The sequence below is a fragment of the Rhinatrema bivittatum genome, chromosome 3 (assembly GCF_901001135.1).
Source record: "Rhinatrema bivittatum chromosome 3, aRhiBiv1.1, whole genome shotgun sequence".
Classification (NCBI taxonomy): Eukaryota; Metazoa; Chordata; class Amphibia; order Gymnophiona; family Rhinatrematidae; genus Rhinatrema; species Rhinatrema bivittatum.
In genome coordinates, this window is record NC_042617.1 from 29,043,762 (window position 1) to 29,056,430 (window position 12,669).

General features: G+C 46.1%; 1 protein-coding gene across 4 annotated transcripts in view; it reads right to left on the reverse strand.

Moving 5' to 3' along the window:
- XDH (xanthine dehydrogenase) overlaps positions 1–12,669 on the reverse strand; it is a 153,223-nt gene that overhangs the window by 112,865 nt on the left and 27,689 nt on the right. For 3 of the 4 annotated variants that reach the window (XM_029593031.1, XM_029593030.1, XM_029593029.1), the window contains exons 2-3: positions 7,899–7,956; positions 497–593 (exon numbers count right to left, since the gene is read on the reverse strand). In XM_029593031.1, coding sequence (XP_029448891.1) covers positions 497–593; positions 7,899–7,929 — 128 coding nt within the window. In that variant the 5' untranslated portion in view covers positions 7,930–7,956. The remainder of the gene's footprint in view (positions 1–496; positions 594–7,898; positions 7,957–12,669) is intronic. The other variant, XM_029593032.1, reaches the window with a different exon arrangement.

Below are 12,669 nucleotides of genomic sequence, written 5' to 3' on the forward strand. Positions count from 1 at the left end.
GAACAGATTGTGTATTTACACAATGTGTATTTACACAGGACAATGTGACCCAGATCAAAGTAGTCTTGCTTTTCTCAAACGCTAAAAAAAACCCTGAACAGTCTAACAATCCTAAACATTCTCTGCTAAATTTGATAAAAATAATGACCCAGAAAAGAACTGAGTTCTAACATTTGAAAGCCTAATTAAAAAGCCAAGCTTTAGCAGGTTTTCTATATTTAGGGTAATTTAATTCACTGCAAATTGTACCCAAGAGCAGAAAGCTTTGATGTCATAGAGTTCAGTATAATTACGTTCTTCTGGATTATCAGAGTTTTATAAAACGTATGCTTAATTGTTTTATGACTATGATGTTTTAATTTTGGTTTTATTATTTGTGATGATTATTTTGATTGTTTTAAACCTATGCTGTAAATCGCTTTGGAAGTCTTGTCTGGAAGATGATTAATACATGATTTTAAATAAATAAATACATTCTTCAGACAGAAAAGGATACAGGATTTTCTTCTTGACATCATCAAATCTGGATATCATTACAGTGCAGGCCCCACAGCCACCTTCTCCACAGCCCAGCTTTGTTCCTGACAGTCCCACTGGGAGAGCAAGAGTTAAGGAAGAGATTGTAGCAGGAACGGACGTCTGGAAGTCTATACTTTGAGGTCCACAGGTACAGCGGTTGACAAACATTAGGAGACAGGCCCATGGTGAGAAGCCAGCTCCATGGAATCTACCAACCCTCCTATCCAGTTACAACGTGGCATGCCTCAAATTGTAAGTACGTGTCACTTTCTGTCCATTTCATGATTTCATAGAGTAAACCTTTTGAAAGATCATATATAGGATCATGTAGGGAGAGGAATAGCCAACAGGAAGGTGATATTGCTTCTGTATAAGTCAGTGGCGTAGCCAGAATTGATTTTTTGGGTGGGCACAAGGTTAACATGGGTGGGCTGTAGGCATGCAGGTCTACTAGTTGTTTTTTTACTGATAAATAATGCCAAATTATGCAGCATAGCATTCACATCTACGCCTAAGTATGAGGTTTACTTAATGATACAAACATAATTCACGGTGATTTGTGGTACTTTAGCCTTCTTATTATTACGATTTTATACTCGGCTCCTACCTGTCCATAAATTTTGAGAGAGCGGTTGTGTTGCTTATATTTAAATTGCTAACATCTCAAAATATAGATATATATTTTTACCTTTGTTGTCTGATCTTTGTATTTTTCTAATCAGTTGGTCCTGGTCTCTTTTTCCCATTTTTTCCCTTATAGCTCATTTCCTAATTCCTTTTCAGTGTCTTTCTTCTATTACTGTCTTCTTCCCTTCCACACACACACACATACACGCTTTCTCTCACAGACTCCCTCTCACACACTCAAGCTGTCACTCTCATATGCTCTCCCCCCCCCCCCCCAGCTCACATTCAAGTTCTCACTTTCTCACCCCTCCCCAGGCTTATATTCTTATGCACACACAGACGCACATCCAGGCACCCATTCTCACCCACACACATAAACCCAGACTCCCATTCTCACCCACAAACCCATGCTCCCAGTCTCACCCACACATATTCAAGCTCCCATTCTCATCCATACATATACACATTTAAGGTACTATTCTCACCCACACATATACACATTCAAGCACCCATTCTTATCCACATATTCAAGCTTCCATTCTCACCCACCCACACAAACCCAGGCTCTCATTCTCACCCATATATACACACATTCAAGCTCCCATTCTCACCCACCCACAAACCCAGGCTCCCATTCTCAACCACACATACACACATTCGAGCTCCCATTCACCCACATATTCAAGCTTCCATTCTCACCCACATACACACCCAGGCTCCAGTTTTCACCCACACACACTCCCATTCTCATCCACACATACACATTCAAGCACGTGCACAGCTTCCGCTTTCTCCCCCAGAGCAGGAAGATCAGCTGCCTCTCCTGCTGCCACCGGCCTCCTGCTATCTTCGGGCGTCCGAACTTCCTGTCGGGGGGGGGAGCGGAAGCGCAGCGCACAACGTCCGCTTCCTCCCCCCCCCAAGCAGGAAGATCGGCGGGCAGTACGGCCCGACGCCCGAAGATAGCAGGAGGCCGGTGGCAGCAGATCTTCCTGCTCTGGGGGAGAAAGCGGAAGCTGCGCGCGGCGCTTCCGCTCCCCCAAACAGGAAATTCGGCAGGCCGTTTGGTCCGAAGATAGCAGGAGGCCGGTGGCAGCAGGAGAGGCAGCTGATCTTCCTGCATTGGGGGGAGGAAGCGGAAGCTGCGCGCGGCGCTTCCGCTCCCCCCCCCCCCGAACAGGAAGACCGGTTGGCCATACGGCCGCAGCAGCGCTTCCCCACGTGTGCCGTGATGGCGCGCGAGGCGTGGGTTCTCTTGTTCGCTGTCGCGGGGATGGGATCCCGCGACAGCCTTGCAGTTCCGGTGCCAGTTGGGTGGGCCTGGGTCTAAGTTGGGTGGGCACCTGCCCACCCAGGCCCACCCGTGGCTACGCCACTGGTATAAGTCTTTGGTGAAACCTCACTTGTAGTACTCTGTACAGTTCAAAAGGCTATAAATTGAATACATTCAGTCCAGTGGGCAGCTACTAAATGGTCAATGATCTTAAGCATCATAAAAAATCTAAATATTTATATCCTGGAGGAAAGGAGGGAAAGGAAAGAGATGATAGAGACATTACTATCTCCAAGGAATAAATGCACAGGAGGTGAGCCTCTTTCAACAGAAAGGAGGCTCTGGAACATGAGTGACAGGGGGTAGACTCGGGAGTAATTTAAGGAAATATTTCTTTACAGAAAGGCTGGTGGATGCAGGGAACGGCGCCCCCCTGTGGAGGTGGTGGAGACCAGGACAATGTTGGAATTCAAGGGAGTATGTGGCAAGCACAGGGAATCTCTCTGAGGGAGAGGAAGGGACCCACCCTAAAGCCGAGCAGGAGATGTAGCTGGGCAGACTGCATGGGCAGTGTGGTCTTTATCTGCTGGCATGTCCTGTGTGTCTGTATAAAGAGTTTGTTTGTTTATATAGCAGGCACCTCATGGAAAATTGTGTATAGATGCCCTGGTTATCCTTGCAGAGCTTCCAATGTTGTATGTTTGCTTAATAAAGGGAAATGTTGATAATTGTGTTAGACTCCATTAATATAACAAGTAACTTGTTAGTGATTTACTTAATAATTACATCACTGCGATCACTTCCAAAGCAGCCAAGGCGAAGTGTAGCATCAGCTGTACCCGTCACACAATCAACATTTTTCTTGTATGTAAAGATGTCTGCAAAGGTTATCTCAGTGTTTCCACAGATACTTTTGGATGACACTGAAGAGAGAGGGAGTATTGGTGTTTCAGGCACATTCCATTGGGAATGACCTAAGAGATAGGGAGTAGTTCTCTATATAGCAGAGGAAGCCAGAAGCTTGCCAGGTCTTGCTCTCCTCCAGGGAAGGTGGCTGGGGCTCAAGGGTGGCTGGAGCTGCCAGTCCTTCAGGATAGGAAGTCCAGCTTGGAGTCCAGGAGGATCTTAAGTGAAATAAAAGGCGGTCCTTCATGAAAGGAGCTGCATTCTATACTCTTCGTTTCCAGGGGGAATTATCTTGTATGCCTGAAGCGGTGAATCTGCAGTCAAGATCAGAGGAAGTTTAGCAGGCCTGTGGATTTACTCCAGAAGCTTCTGCACTGAGTCGTAGCAGCAGAAGCTTACAGAGCATCTATTACTTCAGAAGACTCTAAGATTGAGGAACCTTCAACCAGAGGAGGACTTCACTTTCAGCCAGGAATAAGTTCAAGTTCTTGCCTGGAGAAAAAAACTGCAATCTTTACTCAGGTACCTGTTGCGCAGGAGGTGGACCCTTGGGCCGAGGTGGGGTTGATGCCACCTGCAGGGCAAGCCCTGAGGTCCCCACGGTCGTCAGGCGGAGCTGGCTGATTGACGGAGGCCAGGTGGAGCTTCGCCAATACCAGCCCTCGTTCCCTGCAGGTTGAGCCCTTGGGTACCGGGGCCGGCTGGTCCTCCGTCCGAGGTCTTCCGAGAGGCAATGAAAGAGTCAGCCAGGGGCCAGCAGCAGTGGTTGAAATAGGGGAAAAAGTCCAGACGAGGCAGAGTCCTGGAGACCTGGGCACCAAGGAGAAAAGGAACAAGACAGAGGGCGCCCGAGTAAGAACAGGCCGAAGCCTGAGAGGCCAAGTCCAGAGTAGATTCTGTAGAGGCGTGGAAGAACAAGCTGTGGTCAGGGCAGGCGGCAGGCAAAGAGAAGTGGCAATACAGACAGGGATCAAACCAGGAGTCAAGCAGAGGATGATCAGGCAAGGCAAAGGTCAAAACCAAGAATCAGGCAATAAGGTAGTCAGACGAGCGGAGGTCAAGCCAGGTATCAATCAGGAGCATAGTCAGATGAAGCAGAGGTCAAGCCAGGCATCAATCAGAAGTGTAGTCAGACGAGCGGCGGTCAAGCCAGGTATCAATCAGGAGCATAGTCAGATGAAGCAGAGGTCAAGCCAGGCATCAATCAGAAGTGTAGTCAGACGAGCGGCGGTCAAGCCAGGTATCAATCAGGAGCATAGTCAGATGAAGCAGAGGTCAAGCCAGGCATCAATCAGAAGTGTAGTCAAACGAAGTGGGGGTCAAGCCAGGTATCAATCAGGAGCATAGTCAGATGAAGCAGAGGTCAAGCCAGGCATCAATCAGAAGTGTAGTCAGACGAGCGGCGGTCAAGCCAGGTATCAATCAGGAGCATAGTCAGATGAAGCAGAGGTCAAGCCAGGCATCAATCAGAAGCGTAGTCAGACGAGCGGCGGTCAAGCCAGGTATCAATCAGGAGCATAGTCAGATGAAGCAGAGGTCAAGCCAGGCATCAATCAGTAGCGAGACAAAGGGTAGCGATGAACACAGGAACAGGAACAGATATCAGGAACAAGGCAGGACCAGGAATCAGGAACACAGATGAAGCAGGAACAAACCGGGAACCAGGAACACGCAGGAACAAGCAACTAGTACACGACAAGCGTGGAGACCTGTTGCCAAGGCAAGGAAGCACTGGCCGGGCCCGGCCTTATATACCGGGACCCAGTGACGTCATCATCCGGGGCTACGGGTTAGTTTCCCACCGCCTAGGGGGAGACACGGCACGAGACGAGCTGGGACATCTGCAGAGGAGCTGGGAGCTGGGAGCACCGGGGGCAGCACGAGTACAGAGGCAGCTGCCCATGGCCACAAGAGAGGCGGAACCAGGAGCTTGAGGAGGCAAACGGGGATAAGTGGGCCCGACCACGGGCCTGCCGTGGCCGGCACACGCAACAGTACCAATACAGGGAAAGCCCCAGAGATGGAAGCATCTCTAAAATGTACCCTGCCAGGGGTGGGAAAGGAAGACTCCCTCTAGTCTGCAGATTCAATGACTATAAACTGTTAATTGTGTGGTGGATTTTATTTTCCAAAAGGATTGCACTGGAAGAAAGTACCTGTCAATGCATCCAAATTTACAATTAGCCCAGTATACTTATTGGTGGAACAGCACTCGGTGGTGTGGATGTGTTATTTGTACTGGGAGGTACAGAAGGCAACCAAAGCCTAAAGGGTCTTGAAAGCTTGTCTTTCTCTCCCCTGTCAGAAGTTCCCTAGGAGCTCCATGATGTGTTTGATGGCCCTTTAGCTTCCAGATGTGCCTTGTTAATGTCCTAGCCTGATCTCCTTGGGGAAAAGGGAGAGATGAGATGTTTCTTCTGAATCACCAGCAGACTATCATTTAACACCAGGGGCGTAGGGTGACTGCTGAAGGTGGTGGTGCACCAGAACATTTGCTGCTGCCAGGTGCCCTAGAACACAGTCCACTCACCTACATTACCTGGTGAGCACTACTTTCTGTGATGTAAAAAAGCCTATCAATGTTATGCTCACAGCAACCCAGTCCTTAAAGAGAAAATTAGCTAAATCCATCCCTTAAAATAATTGCCTAATCTACTAACAGCAGTTACAATAAAATATGTGAGTGAAAAAAATATTTTCTGCAAGAACATTCAAAACCATTTTCTGCATGCCAATGAAATTAAATAAAGAGCAAACTTCCCTTTAAAATAGGAATGAGAAAGAGAGGACTATAATGCTGTAAAAGCCATAATTTTCACAGCAAGAATTCAAGTTACACAAAAACTGGACCTTTAAAATACAGACAAACCCTCACCAAACACAAAATAGAAGCGTGCCACCAAAAACTGTACTGGAAACCAGAAGCCATTCCTTGCAAAACATCAAGCAATAAAATCAAGAGATATAAAACACCATTCATAATATTAAAACCATGCTAATAAAAAGAATAAATGTCAACACAGCTGACGAACATACAATAATTTTAAAAACTTGCATAAATTGGTTCTACTATTTCCCAAACATCAATAAAATATTTCAAAACATCTGATAAATAAAACATCCAATAATTAAAAGTATTCTAATATTACCCCCAAAAAACAATAAAACATTTCAAAACAACAGAAACATCAAATTACACCAAATAATTAAAACTAATAAGGGTTAAAAAATCTCCTGCTCTCCATATCTGGGACCTTTTGATTTCTACTCACCCTGAGATTATCATAGATCTCTTCTCTCTTTCATTCACATACACTAACACATTCATTCTTTCACACATTTCCTCTCTCATATACATGCCAATGCTCTCACACATACAGGCTCTCTCCCCCAAGTGCCTGCTTGTGTGCGTCACACTAGGCCCTAGAACACTAATATACCACCTACTGTGCAAACAGAACAAGCCAGACTGCTACATATCCCTACAGAGAAACTATGTGCTAGTCAAAACACTAGTGCACCTTGCGCGCGCCGAGACCTCGGGGAGACAAGCTGGCTTTCCCCATTCCCTCCGAGGCCGCTCCAAAATCGGAGCGGCCTCGGAGGGAACTTTCCTTTCCCCCCCCCCCCCCCCCAACCTTCCCCTCCCTTCCCTCCAGCCCGAAAAAAAAATACCCTGTATCTTTATCTCACAAGTTACGCCTGCCAGAGGCAGGCGTAACTTGCGCTCGCCGGCCAACTGCCAGTGCGCGATTCCCTGGCCCAGTGGCCGTGGCGAGGCCTCTGACCACGCCCACCCCCAGACCGCCCATTTTTTCAAGCCCCGGGACTTACACGCGTCCCAGGGCTTTACGCGCTCCGCCAGGCCTTTTGAAAATAGGCCTGGCACGTGTAACCCTTTGAAAATCTGCTCCCGTGTGTGCAGGGCCCAGCCACGTGCGTTAAGTGCCAGTATTTGCACGCTCAGCCATTTTAAAATTCGGCCATTGGTGATACAGGGGGGCAAGTTTTGCACCTACTTTTTACCCATCTATTGCGCACCTCTTTTCATAGGGAAAGTGTACGAGGCCTCTTGCTTTGAAAGTTGCCATGGATGCAAATTACCTGCGGCCACATATACGTGCTGTTTGTAATGGTTAAATGTTGCTGGAAAGGTAAAAACTCATCCATCCCAAAATGCAACATGCATGTTTGACTTTCCTTCCCCGACCCAGATGCACCCTGGGAACGCCTCCTCTCAATGTGACTAAAGCTACACACAAACCTTTATCCCCACTGAAGGCGGGCAATTTTGCAGAGAGCCGATTAATGTGGGTAAAAATGCTTTTCATCTGCATAAATCCATCTGAAAATTAGCCTCCTCCAGTTTCTTTTTTTTTTTTTTTTGCCAATATGCTAAAGCTATCGTGTGGACAGAGTCCACATATTGCAAGCAGTGCTCCCTATGTGCCCTCTGACCTCCATTCTCCGTTCAGTGGACTTGCCTCTGCTTGGCAAACAGACCACTGTGAAAGCCATGAAAGTGCTGTAAGCACCCGAAAGCAGATCCCTGCCACAGAAAAGAAGAAGATACATTTTCTTCTCAGGTATGTCAGCAAAGTCATCTCAGGGTCAGCATTTTTCTCAACAACCTGCAAAAAAAAAAAGAAAAAGCATTAATTACATTTGAATTCTTGGCTGTCTCTGTCTTTCCTTTTATAGATCGCACTCTGACAGATTCTCCGCACCAGCCTTTCTTCATACGTATGTGACTGATTAGGGTGCACAGATATCTTTTTCATTTAATTTTGGTTTTCATTTAGGGTCTTTTTCTTTATGTGTGTGTGTTTCTCTTTTTTTTATTTGTTGTTTGTTTCATTTCTTTACATTTATTTAAAATGAAAAAAAATTGAAATAAACAACATTTTTAAAAATTGAAGAAAAAATGCACGAAACCCCCCTCCCCCCCAGAAATAATGTTGGGCCCTTTGTAGAAGGAAAAAGCAAACCCTCCCGAGCCTCCCCCTTGATTCCCCCTACACACACACTCGCCCCCTTGAACCTTCTTACCACAGGTTTCTTTGTGTTCACGGAACAGGGGCGATCCCTGGGTGCTCTCGCCCTGCCGTTGCTATGCCTAGAAGTGGCGCCAGCAGACCAAGGCCAATAACATTGTTAATTTACTACGTACAAAATGGCATCGGCCAGGCCATTTCTAATCGTACCACCGGCGGGGCAGGAGTCACCAAGGATCGCTCGTGCCTGTGTGAGGAATAAAGAACACGGTATCCTCTCTTTACTAGCAGCCGACTCTGCACTACGAAGCAATAAGGCACTTTCCAGCCAGGATCAAAACCGGTTTACAAGAACTAGAGAGAAAAGCTCTGCAAGCAGCCAAATGGGCCATTTCAAGGATGATAGTCTAAGGCCACTAAATTCATCTCCAGAAAGAACCATTTCAGGCTCTGTTGGAAGATCAAATTTCAATAATTTTGAAGCCTTCCAATTTAGTTTTTGCCTGCATCCTTCCGTTTCTAGCCTGTGATCATTTATCCTGTATTTGGTGAGGGCCTGCCTTGTATTGCGGCTTTAGTAAGGAGCTGAAGTATTCTGCCAGTGTGTATTTTCTACGTAGGGATCTGTAAGCAGTCTACTTTGTTTTGTTTTCCAATTTGCTCCTCCTAATAGGAGGTGTGTTTGTGTTCTAGGGCACACTGTAATATTTGCATTGCCGTCTTTTCGTGTGCCGAGTTGTGGTCGATTGAGTTACGGGTGTTAGTATTGATTGCCACATAGGTGCTGAGTGTGTTTTCTGCAGAGCTTTGTGTTGTTTTATAGAGATTCTGGTAGTGGAGGGAGTCTGTGTCTCTGTTATTGAGATATCTATATCAGTTATCTATATCAATTCTCTTATCAAAACACAAAAAAATGTTGTTATGGAAAGAGGAGCGTTTCATATATTAATATCAGGAACCCCAACCGGGTGATCTGACCATGTTATAATCATGAACGGACCTCCTCCATCCAATTTTTCTTTTATGTGTGACCCACCAATGGTGAAAAAAATCTTTTTTTTTTTTTTTTTTTAAATTGTGTATAGCTTTTCTCAAAAACAGCATACTTGTAAATCAACAATTATAAAACTGTACGAGCGTCCCGACTTATCTTTCCATAACAAAAAATGTTTTGTGTTTTGATAAGAGAATTGATATAGATAACTTTTGGCAACTCTATACGCATCACCCGATATCGGGGTACACAACTGTTTATATTGTGCAAGAAAGTTTCTAAGAGGTGATTTGCTGGTTTATTTGTTGTTACATTGTATAAATCCCTCTAAATTGCAGGATGCTATTGATAGTTTTGGTCTGTTATTGAGATGACGCCAGAATCTGAATATTTCGCCACTGTCTACTTCTGAGCTGAGGAGAGGAGTGTTGGGGAGCCCTTCCTCGTTGCCTGCCCCCACTGCTCTTCCCTCACTGCGCTAGGACTCTGCAGACTGCTGCAAACTGGGGGACGCTCACCCACTGCTGTTATATCAAGGCCGGGTCCTTTCACTCCTGACCCCGTGCGCGGCCTCTTAAAGGCACCTAGCCAAAATATAAATGACCCTTTGCATGCCCCGGGCCCGAGAAGAGGGACTTAGAACAAGGAGGACCAGGACTTTCTCCAACATCTGTGAGGCAAGACTGCGAGTGGGGGGGCTACATTTTGGCAGTTTTTTCCATTTGTGGGAAGAATGGGGCTTGGAGTTTATTAGGGTTTTATTTTTAAAGGATCGGGAGGTATTATGTGAGTGGGAAGTTGTGTTTTTATTGCTCTTATTTGTAAAGTGGATGAGAATAAGAGGTTTCTTTTATTGCTTGTTTCAATTGTTTTATTCTGGAGCACCGCTGAGTATGAGTCACGGTTGGACTTTGTTGGAGGATGGCGCCCCTATTGCTACGATCATGGGTTAGGGTCTTTATGGGGAAAGGGAGATTAGAAGGACACGGGGCGATTGCTTGGTGGTTCCTGAGTGAGTGAGAGCTCTGAATTTTGGCTCTGGAAATAATTTGAAAATGAACTGTGGGCTGTTGAATGGGGAGGTCAGTTAATCAGAAGGAACATTTATTGTATTTTCTAATAGGGGATAGAGGGTTGGATATTTTGATTTTGGCAGAAATTTGGTTGCGTGATGGCCATGACGTGTTTTTGGGTCAGCAGTGCCCACTGGTTTATCACCCATTACACCAACAAAGCTTGGGTCACAGCGTGAGTGTGAGTGTGTGTGGGGGGGAGCTGCAGTGATGGCCAAGTCTTCTTTTCAGCTGCTGCAGGTAAGCAATGTCTGTTATTAAGATCATTTGCTATTAAGAGACTAGCTTTTTTGTTAGTCTCTAGAGTTCCCCATTCTAATATGGAGGTGATGGGAGTGCTGTTAGATTTTATCACTGATATTAAGACATAATTTCACTTTCCATTACTATCTTCTCCGGTTGCTTAGCTTTCAGGACATGGGCCTCACTCAGAGGTTAAATTTGCCATCTCATATAAAGGGAGTCAAAAAAGCAAACAGAATGTTGGGAATTATTAGAAAGCGAATGGTGAATAAAACGGAAAATGTCATAATGCCTCTGTATCGCTCCATGGTGAGACCGCACCTTGAATACTGTGTACAATTCTGGTCGCTGCTTCTCAAAAAAGATATAATTGCGATGTAGAAGGTGCAGAGAAGGGCAACCAAAATGATAAAGGGGATGGAACAGCTCCCCTATGAAGAAAGACTAAAGAGGTTAGGACTTTTCAGCTTGGAGAAGAGACGGCTGAGGGGGGATATGATAGAGATGTTTAAAATCATGAGAGGTCTAGAACGGGTAGATGTGAATCAGTTATTTACTCTTTCAGATAATAGAAAGACTAGGGGGCACTCCATGAAGTTAGCATGGGGCACATTTAAAACTAATCTGAGAAAGTTCTTCTTCACTCAACGCACAATTAAACTCAGGAATTTGTTGCCAGAGGATGTGGTTAGTGCAGTTAGTATAGCTGTGTTTAAAAAAAGATTGGATACATTCTTGGAGGAGAAGTCCATTACCTGCTATTAATTAAGTTGACTCACAAAATAGCCACTGCTATTACTGGCATCAGTAGCATGGGATCTTCTTAGCTTTTGGGTACTTGCCAGGTTCTTATGGCCACTGTTGGAAACAGGATGCTGGGCTTGATGGACCCTTGGTCTGACCCAGTATGGCATGTTCTTATGGAATACTCTGTGTAGTGAAGGGCAGCTATAGAGGGGATGTTGTAGACATCACCTCCTGGAGTGACGCAAGGCTGGAGGCTAAGTGTGGGCAGTCTGGTGAGGCTGGAATGGAGCTCTGAAGCTGAGTGCAGGTAACCACAGGAACAGACTGGAACTGAGTGTTGGTAAGAGTAGAGTGAATGAGGATATATCTGGAACTGGAACACTGGAACAGACAGGATCAGAGTGCAGGTAACCACAGGAACAGACTGGAACTGAGTGTTGGTAAGAGAAGAGTGAATGAGGGTATATATGGAACTGGAACAGACAGGATCAGAGTGCAGATAACCACAGGAACAGACTAGAACTGAGTGTTGGTAAGAGAAGAGTGAATGAGGGTATATATGGAACTGGAACAGACAGGATCTGAGTGCAGGTAAGCATGGACTGGAACACCAGGAGCAGACTGGATCTGGGTATAGGTAAAAATGGAGTGACTGCAGGTATACGTGGAACTGGAACGCTGGAACAGACAGGATCTGAGTGCAAGCAAGCGTGGAAGTGGAACTCTAGAAACAAGGATTAGGACAAGACAGGACAAACCAGGTCGAGGACTATAAAGAACATAGAACAAGAAAGCCCAAAGGCTGCATAGGCAAGGCGAAGAGACCTAGGGAGTCTCAGGGCTAGGCCAAGTCAGGGAACAGACGGGCCGATACAGTACGGACGCGTAAGAAAAAGTGCGACAGTGCCGGGCGCCTGCTCATTTGACGCGCGCACATTTTGGTTCACAAGCCACTCGATTCAGTATTCAAATTAGACGCAAATGCAAGCCGCGGCAAACGAGTGTCCAAAGCGCATCAATGAAGTGGTAGGCGTTCGCAATCCATTTTACTGATAGAGCGGTATACAGCGCCTATACAGTATCTTGGGTGTGCTGGTACCTGTCATTTCAAATGTCATTCCACCAGGTAAGTGGATGGTTCTTTTCTACAGACCCCCCATGGACACCGGGGCCACTGCCCTGAGCATCCGGACGTCCTCTTGTTCGGAGGCCACCCTCAACCTTCCATGTCCGGACGCCCGGCCGGACGTCCAAGGTCGGGGCTTCCGTTCATAGACCTTCTCTCCTGTATCC